At 46.9% G+C, this 10,523-nt stretch overlaps 2 protein-coding genes across 2 annotated transcripts; both read right to left on the bottom strand.

Moving 5' to 3' along the window:
* Nucleotides 1-221: 221 nt before the first annotated feature.
* Nucleotides 222-2,258, bottom strand: RPL22L1 (ribosomal protein L22 like 1). Its single transcript, XM_084212531.1, has 4 exons — nt 2,202-2,258; nt 1,853-1,945; nt 1,348-1,469; nt 222-469 (listed from the first exon to the last, which is right to left on the bottom strand). The coding sequence occupies exons 1-4, from the start codon at nt 2,208-2,210 to the stop codon at nt 325-327; spliced, it is 369 nt and encodes a 122-aa protein (XP_084068657.1). The 5' UTR covers nt 2,211-2,258; the 3' UTR covers nt 222-324.
* Nucleotides 2,259-5,744: 3,486 nt separating this feature from the next.
* EIF5A2 (eukaryotic translation initiation factor 5A2) lies at nt 5,745-10,211 on the bottom strand. The gene is made up of 5 exons (XM_084212432.1): nt 10,118-10,211; nt 9,698-9,896; nt 8,238-8,342; nt 6,595-6,726; nt 5,745-6,341 (listed from the first exon to the last, which is right to left on the bottom strand). The coding sequence occupies exons 2-5, from the start codon at nt 9,860-9,862 to the stop codon at nt 6,282-6,284; spliced, it is 462 nt and encodes a 153-aa protein (XP_084068558.1). The 5' UTR covers nt 9,863-9,896; nt 10,118-10,211; the 3' UTR covers nt 5,745-6,281.
* Between the last annotated feature and the right edge of the window lie 312 nt (nt 10,212-10,523).

The raw sequence follows: 10,523 nt of genomic DNA, 5'->3' as shown, positions 1-10,523 counted from the left end.
ACAAGCTCTAGAATTATTTGTACCAATATGATTAAAAATTGATTTAACTGTCCTACACATGTGCTGGGCAAAGGGCTCAGTTTTTTATTACTGGGACTTTCACTGATGCCAACTGAGCAGCTGATTCCTGGCAGTGGAAGGAAAACTACAAACCAAAACAACTCCCGTGCTGTTTTCTAATCAGAACTTCAAAAAAATACCAGAAAACCAACCATGCTCTGTCCAACAGGGTACAAAACCTTTATTCACCAATAAGTTAAAGTGTTCTTATAAATAGATGTTGTAGTCTTTTGTACTCTGCAGCGAGCATGGAGCCAGGCTGGGTCACTCCTCGGACTCGGAGCCCTCCTCGTCCTGGCTGATCTGGAAGTAGCGCAGCTCGTACGTCTCCTTGTCGGACGCTACCACGCGCAGCCAGTCCCGCAGGTTGTTCTTCTTCAGGTACTTCTTGGTGAGGTATTTCAGGTACCTGAAAAGCAGGAATTTCACCTTAGAAGCCCCTCACTGGACACACCCTGCTGCTGTCTGCACTCCACCCCAGACAAGGTCATGGGCAGGACAGTACCACAGTAATTATACCCAGAAACAGGAAAATTTCACGTGTAGCAAGCAATAAAAGCTTATTTTCACTACAGATATGCAGGAATTTATTGCTGACTACACAGCTAAATGCCAGTAACTAGACAGCACTGGAAACTGCTTCTAAACCTTGGTGTAACATAACAGATTCTGCTGCACCTATATCAGCAAACAAAGGGGAGATGCAGGTAAGGATGTGTACTTCTCTTCAGTGCACTCAGCTCTTGTTTGTCTAACAAACTCAACAGTTTAAAGCTTGAAGGGTTTGTTTGCAACAACCCACATTCGTTATAATACAACCAATTAAATAATCAAACAGCCACCCACTATATTAATTCAGTGTTATTTTAAAGGTCCATCTTCCACTGACACACTGCCAAGGACCTACATAAAGTATCTCTATTAATATGCTTAGAGTCAACATTAATTAGCAATCAAGCCTTGAGTTTTAAAAAGCAACTTTTAATATCTGATACAATAAATCTGTTTCAATTATATGTTTCACTAATATTTACAAGTGCTATGAAGGTTAGAGCTAACACCTCTCAAAGTTTCAGAAGTGCACTAATTGGAATTCATTTTGGAGGCAAGAGCTGAATATTAATGTGTGCTTATGGGATATGGATTAGTGGCGGATTTAGCAGTGTCAAGTTTATGGCTGGACTTGATGATTGTGAGGATCCCTTCCAAGCTAAATTACTCTGGTTTTACATCCAACATCCCACAGTTCAAACCCCACAAATACAACAGAATGAAACCCATGCCAACCTTTTAGAAAACTGCTTCTCTGACGTCACTGTGATCTTGTTCTTCAGACGTTCAATGTGAACGGTGTTGCCCAAGTTTCCAGTTTTCCCATTGACCTTAACCTTCTCCTTTAGGAACTGTTCCTGTTTCAACATTAAAGAAATAGAACACTAGGGAATGGCACCCTAGGTATGAACTAGGGAAGGGACCCTAGTCAGGAAGCAACATTAAAAACCACCATTTACTTATGTCCTGACAGAAGTATTTAGAGTGAAAAAATATTTTAGAGCATGTAATTATAAACAAAAATCCCTCCATGCTCAACCAGAAATTAATTTAAAACAGTTCTATTTATGAACAGGTAGGAAGCATGCTATAAAACCCTTTTTTTTTTTAATGACACTATTTTTAAGAACAGTTGATGATTTAACTCATTTAGAATGTAGCTTTTCAACTGTAACTCAGTTACTGCACTAAGGCTTTTATTACACTACACGTCACAAGTATGAGCAAAACCACGACTTACAAAATTGCCGGAATCAAAGATTCCATCTTCCACAGGATGGGTCAGGTCAAGGCAAAACTTCCAGGTTGACTTTTTGGATTTTCGGTCCTTTTGCTAGAACACCAAAGATTTCCTCACCATTAACGAACGGCGCCGTAAAGAACTTCCCGACCCCAGGGGGACACACGGCGGCGTCAGCGCCACCTCCCGGCCAGCGCGGCTCACTGCAGCCGGCCCGGCCCGGCCCGGCCGCCTCCCACACGAAACCCTCTCGGAAAAGCCCCGCTCGCACCAGGCGGCCGCCGGCTCCTCACCCGCCCCACGGCTTCCCCGGCCGGCCCTGCCGCCGCCGCCTCCCCCCCGCTCTCACCGGCGCCATAGCGCTCCCGCCGCGCCGCTCCCATAGAAAGGAAGTGCGCTGGGCCACGCCGCGCTTTTATACCCGCGGCGGTGACGTCACCGCGCCGGCGCGCGGGGCACGCCGGGAGGCGCCGGCGCTCCCGGGAAGATGGCGGCCCGGGGAAGGGAGTCCCGTGTGGAATTTCCGTGTGTTATTCGCGCGGGAGGGGACGCGGCCGCACACCTTCCCCTTCCTCCCGCACGAGCCGCAAGCGCCCGGCCCCCGCCCCTGGAAGTGGCCCCGAAGCCACCTGGCAGCCCCACCGCGCTCCCGTCACTATAACGAGCACCATCTCCCCACAGCACTGACACCTTTATTATTTCTGGAGCAAAACACACACACACGTACAAATCTTTCCCCTGATCGTTTCCATGGTGTTGAGAACAGTAACAGAGCTTCCCAAACAGACACCGGAGCTGCCGCCGCGCCCGGATCTCGCAGTTCCAGGTCGGGTGTGCCCCGGGAGCAGCAGCAGCCAGGTTTGCTTACAACACACAGCACAGGACAAAGGGGTCTGCGATACAGCAAAGCACAGCAAACATTTCCTCGGAGTTCAACAAACCAAGTCACTCTCGGATGCCAAATACTGCAGGGCCACAGTGCAGGTGCTGGAGAGCCTCCGGCCACCTCGAGCCGAGCTGTGATCGCTCCAGATCCACCACACCTTCAGTGACATTCCCATGGATACTTGAAATATCCTCAACAAGGTCTCTTTATAGCCTGAAGTTTATTTCTACTGTAACAAACTATGTTCTAATTACTCAACCGAAAAGGAAAAAAGAAAAAAAGTGGGATTTATTGAATTTTGAATTCTGTGAGACTGACCTGCAGTAACCATAAGAGTTAGAACTGTCAACAAACTTGACTTCTTTACAGATTATGTAAAATTATCTGTATTGTGAAACTACAGACCGTGCACCGTTTTCTGGGTACACTTCAGATTAGAAAAACCTGCAAGAGAAACAATGAACTTCAGCTTAAAAAAAAAACAGCCCTGAGAACATGGCTCAACCAGCAAGAGCCCAGTTGAAAAACCACCATTATAAGCAAAAATTAGAAGGATCTACTGAATTCTCAAAATGTTATTTGCCAATATTTGAGGCAGGAAACACTGCAGTCTTTCCAATTATGTAAAGTAGTAAGAGAAACTCAATGAACAGGAGCCATAAAAAATGCATTATTTGGAGTGGAAATACCTCTCACCACCTCCCTGTGTTCACAGGCTTTACTCTAAGCAATTACCATCAGCTATAAGAAGTTTATGGTTTTGACACAATTTAAGTGTTAAGACAGTAATACAGAACAAATACACTGATAAGATCTGTTTCAAAGTAAAGCTATGAAAGGAGAACTTCCCTAAGCACTTGGTTATGGGTATTAAAAAATACACATCTCTATGGACTACTGATCACAAAGTCTGTTGCAACGATTCTGACAGGAAACTGAAGCGTCTTACTTTGGAAAAAAAATGCTTCAAATACATGTTTTAATTTAGAAGCAACTTTTAACCTTACTGAAACTTGAAGATTATGCTTTAAGACATGCTTATGTACCTATGGGAAACTTCATGCATGATGCTCTGCACTTCCATGGTGTCTGAAGTGCTTCACAAAGACAACTAAGTATATAAGAACAAACCTATAATGAAGTACTTAATCATTTAAATCTTGCAGAACTGAAGGTTGCAATAGAAGGACATCTGGAAGTCCTGAGGAGGGCTCTTCCAGCAAGCTGGAGGTCATAAAACCTCTCTCTTCAGATCGCTGTAGTACCTGAAAACTCCAGTCAGGCCAGGACTCCACTTGCAGGAACAGGGCTTAAACCAGCCCTGGTTCCACAGAGCTTAGTCCGAGTAACTGCTCAGATTGTGGGCCAGTGACATCAAGAACCTGTCTTCCAAAAAGGTTTAAGAGGACAGACAGGAACCTGAAAATAGACTAAAGCGCTACCAGAGCAAGGCCAATTCAAGTCTTGCAGTTTTCAAGCATCTTGGAAGTATTTGTAATGTGGTGACAGAATTTGCATTAGTTTGACATAGCAACCTGTGACCTCCCATGTGACACCACACAGCTCAGCTTGCTGCCAGCATCATCAGCGATGGTTACAGTCAGCTCCAAAGCCAACAAAGCCTGACTTCCAGGTACCAGCTTGACGGAGAGGCAGACAGGAGCACAGGGCAGACTAGCCTGAACTATTCCTCATCCACTTCAGAACTATTCTGGAAGCATTTCAATCTAGAGCTTCTTTTAAAAGCAGCTTTGCCATTTCAGTCAAGGTGCTATTTACAGAGCTCACCTGCAATGTGTTCTGTGCTAGGCAAGAGCGTGTGGCAGGTCCTACCTCTGCCAGGTGTCCCAGGTAGCTGTGCTTTATTACCAGAGTGTATTTATTGCTGTCTTTACCTTCACTGGTACTGCTCTCCCTGGTGTGGGAAGCCTGTGGGCAATGCGTGCTTCTGCCACCTGCATTACACCTCCAAGGTTTGCTAAGCCCTGCCCCAGGGTGGCCAAGAGCAGTTCAGGACAGTTGCCACGAGCCCTTTGGGGACTAGAGAGTACAAACTATGAAGCTGAAAACATTTTAAGCAGTTAAGAGCAGCATGGAGTCCAACTCTGGCTGCCAAGTAGTGTGAGTTGTGCGTGCTGTCCGGGGCAGCTTCTGTGTCATCCTCCATCAGCCACTGAGCATTAAGGCAAGTTCATGAAACAATTTATCAGCTGTGAAGAGAGGTCTGAGCCAGGGACTAAGGAAGTTTCCCCACTCATGAAGAGTCACCAAGTTTTAGAATTCAAGCTGAACACCTTAGAGAGGAGCAGGCTAATTATCCTTCCATAACTATTGCTGTGAAGCCTTGTTAAGCTACTAAATAGTCAGAGGCATGCATGCATGTTGCTATGACTCAGAACTCCCCAGGACAGGAGCCAGCTTCCCTAAGCAGGTAGCAAGTTATTTACTTTTATAGTGAAGCCATGGTTGTTCAGTATCGTCTGTCAAGTTTATGTTTTGAAAATACAATAGTTTTATTTTTTAAAAAAAAAGAATCACATGCATTTAGTCTAGGCTCAATGCTACAGTTTGTCCCACTTTCTGAAAAACGTGTGGTCCCTGTGCTACAAAAATATGGTCTGAACCTGAAGGTTAAAACCTAAAGCTGGAAGCACTGCAACAGATTCCCATGGAGTTTGTCACCCTTTTATAGTTTAAGATAAATATAATAAAGGAAAGCAATTGAACTGCATTTTTCTATTTTATTTTTCAAGTCTGACAAAGGCCTCGAGTGAAAGTCTATAGCTTTAACATCCATTCTCACCTTTGTGTCCCCTTGACCTATCTATGTCTTATCCACTCAATATTCCAAAGGCCTGCCTAAACCACAGGTAGGCTTTTTTTTAAACCATTTTATCGTTACAATAAGCCAACAAGTTGGCAAAGAAGAAAACAGAGGTAATACAGTTTAGTTGCACATGGCCACTGGGGCTTGGTCAAGCCAGCTGGCATTTCTGATCACTTGAGTTTCTTGGTCTAAAAGTTGTGATTGGCACCTACAGTTCTGCAAGAGTCCCAATCCACAAAGTACTTAAGCTTTAAAAAAAGGAAAAAAAAAAAAAAAGCTACTTTTATTGTCAGTTCTACCTAAAGATGTCAAGAAAAATACTATTTGTGCTCTAGGTCACTTTATAATCCTAGATACCTACCAGCTTATCTAAAAGCCCCTGAATACTGTATTTTGTCTGTTCATACAGACAAACACTGTTTTGCTCAAGCAAATAAAAATATATCCACTAGTAACACCTGATTGGTTTCTTAGATCCATAGCTGAAACCCACAGGAATGTTAAAATAGTTACAATTAAGGAATTAAAATCTCAGTGATTTTGAAAACTGCCAGTTAGCCTGCAACACTAATCCAGAATCCAGCACTGCTTTTTAACAATTCAAAAAGGAAATGAGGTTGCTTGTGAAGGCCAGAGCTTTGGTGACAATAAGGACCAAATTTATAGATCTGTGGTTTGTCCAGACCTGAGCAGTTGCCCGAGCCTGGCGATCTTCTTTACTTGCAAGGCTTTATGGCTACAGCACATTCTTCATTCATTGCACTTATGACAGATATCTGGAAGAGAAGACACAGAGGTGAGCTCCAGCCCAGCACACAGAAGTGCTCCTTATAAACTTTTACATTTTATTATCTAACTCATCTCACTTGGAGTGCTCCAGTCCAAATGTCCTTCTACATGTCAAAGGACCAATCCCCACTCCTCAAGCCCACCCTTCTCAAAGAGACACAAGTGGTCCACATCAGAGTAAGACTTTGTTGTATCAAGTGGGATTAACCTTAACTGTTCTTGTCCCCACTCCCTACTTACCTGCACATCTTCATTGGCATTGAATTTTCCTTCTATTTCTTTGCCAAGATCCCCTTCTGGCAACTTTAGATCCTCACGAACTTCACCACTTTCTGTCAGCAGGGAGAGATACCCATCCTGAATGCCTATCAGCTGCAAAGAGAAGTTCATTTTCACAAGTTTAACATCAGCACTCACCAGCAGGTAGTAGATTAATATAAGCAGAAGGCAGTGAACTCTACCTGTTACAATAATTCTTTAGTACTCTGTAACAGTTAAAAACCTTATTTAAATCCATTTTTAACAGAAGTTCAGCGGGCTGAAAGGTAGGGCAACTGTAGCAAAAGGCATTCTGCTATTAAGAACCAACAGAATTCTGCTGGTTACTTCCTAGTAGGTGAGACACTAGAAATCCCATCTGTGTGATTTAGGAAATGTACTGCTTCCAGGTCAATGGTTCAGCTTTCTTCATCACTGAATTAGAAACAATAACTGGAATGGTATTCACTCAACAGCACTGCTTGTATTAAGTGTACAAAACACACAACAGTGTAACTATACGCTTCTCTATCTGCATCTCTACAGTGAGATACTATCATTTACAATAAGCACTAATAGATTAGGGAACATCCACCAAGGCCTGGTCCCCTTTTATAATGCTGTTTTCAGCCTAACCAAAAAGCCTGGGCAAAGGAGAATGGCTATTTTGAGCAGGCTGGGGAATTCGGAACATGTAACAGCAAATCCAAAAAATTAGAATCCCAGAAAAACAGAGAAAGACCACCAAGATAACACTAAGAATTCCTTGGAAGGTCTCAGCCCTAAGACAGACTGGTTACACTTTTTTCAGGACAGCATCAGCTGTCCTCAAGACACTAAAGGCTGTCTGCTAAAACACTGAATTTGGCCTCTGTCAAGCAATTGCAGCTTTCCAGATTATGGGGACGTGTCAGCTCCTGACCAGAACTATTCCCAATGAAATGAGAAGATAGCAAACGTTTCACAACTCAAGTGAACTGTGCTTTGAAGAGCTCACCAACCACAGAAGGCATTACAGAAGTTGCCCTCTTCATACATGTATTTCAGTGCAGAGTTCAGGAACTTCAAAACTGTTTGATATCACCTAAAGCCACTTTCCCCATAAGGAGCAGAAAACTTTGGCAAGTTAGAATTCACATCGGATGCCATTTAGGACAACTGTGGGGATTCATCTACCCCGTGTAAGAGTGAAACTATAAATGACAATTTATGCTTGGATTCAAATTTAGTTATGTGAGATCTTGGTACTCCTTTAACAAGTATTAACTTGCAGCAGGGAAAATCTCTCTCCATATTCTAAAGGATGCCAATACCACAAGGAATCCAGAAGTGGCCTTATAACAATAGCTAGAAAAAGCATGGTATGAATTGTCTCTGTTACCTGTCATGCTTAAAGACTGCTACTCTGACCTGAGGTTGTTTATACATTAAGGAGCTCTCTCTCCATCAGTGAGTTTCAACAGTTTTAGCAAGTCAGTAAATGCTATGAGTTCAGCTTTGTCATGTCTAGACAGGCAAGTCCCATTAATTCTGACAACAGCACTTTATTGACAGGCACATTTGGGGATGAAGAGAGTTTGTGTGTGGTACTAAAAGTATAAAGCCTCATTTGACTCTTAACTCACCTGGTAATCATTCCTCTTGATATTTGGGACATCCATGTTATGAGTTGATGGGCAAATATCTTCATATTTTTTACCAGTGAAGATATCAATACCAACCAAATGGACCTGTAAGAGTAGAAAAATTGCTTAAATTACTGCTGGTCCTAGGGAAGCAAAATGTTACTGCAATCAGTACTGCTGGTTCTACTCAGTTTCCTATGAGATCATGTACAATCCCAGATTGTGCCTCAACCCTTTGCTTGTGGTATGAAAACATTCCTCACATCAAGAGGGGGCCTCTCACTCCCTTCCACAGCACACTACAGAAACCCTACATGAGAGCAAGACCAGCCACTGTTATCTTCCACTGCCTTCTGTGGATTAAGAGTCTTCTGCAAGTTAAGAGTTCACAGTGGTTAAGAACATGTTTATTCGAAGATCTAGCTGTTCTGAGAAACAGGCAGTTAAGGGGAAAATAGGTGGTCATGCACAGAGATCATAGCAGCTCCCACCTCCCTTTATGCCAGCTGCACTGCTTGATGAAGAGATCAAGAGCTTAGATGACCAGTTTAACCAGTTCTTTTCACGTCCTTTCCCTCAGACAGCTGTTTCTGTATTTAAGAAATTTGGATCTGTCTATTAAAACAAGCCATAAAAAAGAGGAAGGAGAAAGAAAAAACCTAGGAAGAGCTTGGTCTACTGTAGCTTGGACATACCCAAATACTCTACTTCCCTGCACAAGGTTGTGCAAACTTACAAAATCTCCTTAGTCTGTGCTTGTAACAGATCTGTCTTTAAATTCTGATACACCCACCATACATTGAGGCTGGATGAATGAATGAAGGAAGGGGGATTTCAGCCTTCCTCCAAGCTCTGGACAGCTGCACGAGCCAACTGCTTGGGCAGCAGGGCGGCAGCCCCAGACACGGGACACGGGCATTCCTCTCTCAGTGCTGGAATAAAGAAAGAAGCTGCGAGGCAAAGGCGGCAGAACAGGGCCATAGCAGGCCCTCAGAGTAACGCGTGTCCGCCGAGCTCTGGATTATGTAACACAGCACGGGCACTCCTGCTCTAACACTGCAATAGTAAAACTCTGCCGGCACGGGCAGACACAGAAGTGCTCTGGTGGGTAGCGACAGCACAACCCAACCACGCCCTAGTGATTTCATCAGCCCCCCCTTCCAGAACTTACTCTACCCCCACTACAGAAACTGATTGTGTCCCTATGAGCATTAAGACTTTTTGGTGTTTTTTTAAGCGTTAACGAGTTGGGAGAAAAAACCAACCCCCCGTCCTCAATCCTTCGGGCTTTACAGGACTGAAACCCCTTGAGCCAGCTCTGGAGTGATGAGACGCTGTGCGAGAAAAGCAAAGGCGGGACACGGAGCCAAATGAAACGCTACACCCTTCCCTGCCGGCCAGCCGGGAGCCGCAGGAGCGCACACTGCGGGCTGTGCGGCAGCCGGGCCGGCAGCGCTCACCTTGGCGTGGCCGTGCTTGCCGGTCTTGGAGGTGGACATCTCCACGATCTTGCAGGGGCGCCCCTTGAGCACCACGAAGCCGTTCTTGCGCAGCGCCGAGCACTGCATGGGGTAGGTGGAGGAGGCGCCGGCATCGCCCGTGGTGAAGTCGAGCTCGTCGGCCATGGCGGTGCGAGGGGGAGGGCTGACGGCGGGGGGGCTGCGCGACAACGAGAGGGGGTCGGCTGGGAGTCCGGCGGTCGGAGGGGGAGAGGGGGACGGACACGGACCCAACCACGCACCGCGGGGAGCGCGGGCCGGGCTCCCCCGCCCCGCACACGTGCGCGGCGGGCGGGACCCGCCACGTGCCGCGGGCCCCCGGCCTCCCGCCCCCGGGCCTGCTTCGCCCCCCTCCCTTCCCGTCCCCGCGGCCCTTGTTACCTTGTGAGGAGGATTGGGGGGTGCCGGGGGTCGCGGCGGTCCCGGGGGAACGGGGCGGGAGCGGCGGGCGCGGCGCACTCGCGCCCGACACCACTGCGGCGGCCGGCGGGAAGGGGCGGCGCGGGCAGCGCGCGCACGGTCCGGCGCCGCCCCCCCACTTCCGCCGCCGCTGATTGGCCCGCGGCGATTCCCCGGGGGGGGCGTAGCCTGCCAGCCCCTCCCCCGAACCGCGTGCCGGCGGCGCTTCCCGCGCCCGCCCACTCGCGCGCGCTGGCTACGCCCCCTCCGGCGTGGGGCGGGCGAGCTCCGGGCGCTGCGGAGGCGGCGCTCATCCGCCGCCAGGGGGCGCCGCGCGCCGCCGCCTCCACACAGCCCACACGCCCCGCCGCCATCTTGGGCGGCTGAG

Source organism: Fringilla coelebs (genome assembly GCF_963513975.1).
Source record: "Fringilla coelebs genome assembly, chromosome: 10".
In the NCBI taxonomy this organism is placed as follows: Eukaryota; Metazoa; Chordata; class Aves; order Passeriformes; family Fringillidae; genus Fringilla; species Fringilla coelebs.
The sequence above is the reverse complement of the archived record's forward strand: the minus strand, read 5'-3'. Positions and strand labels throughout refer to the sequence as shown.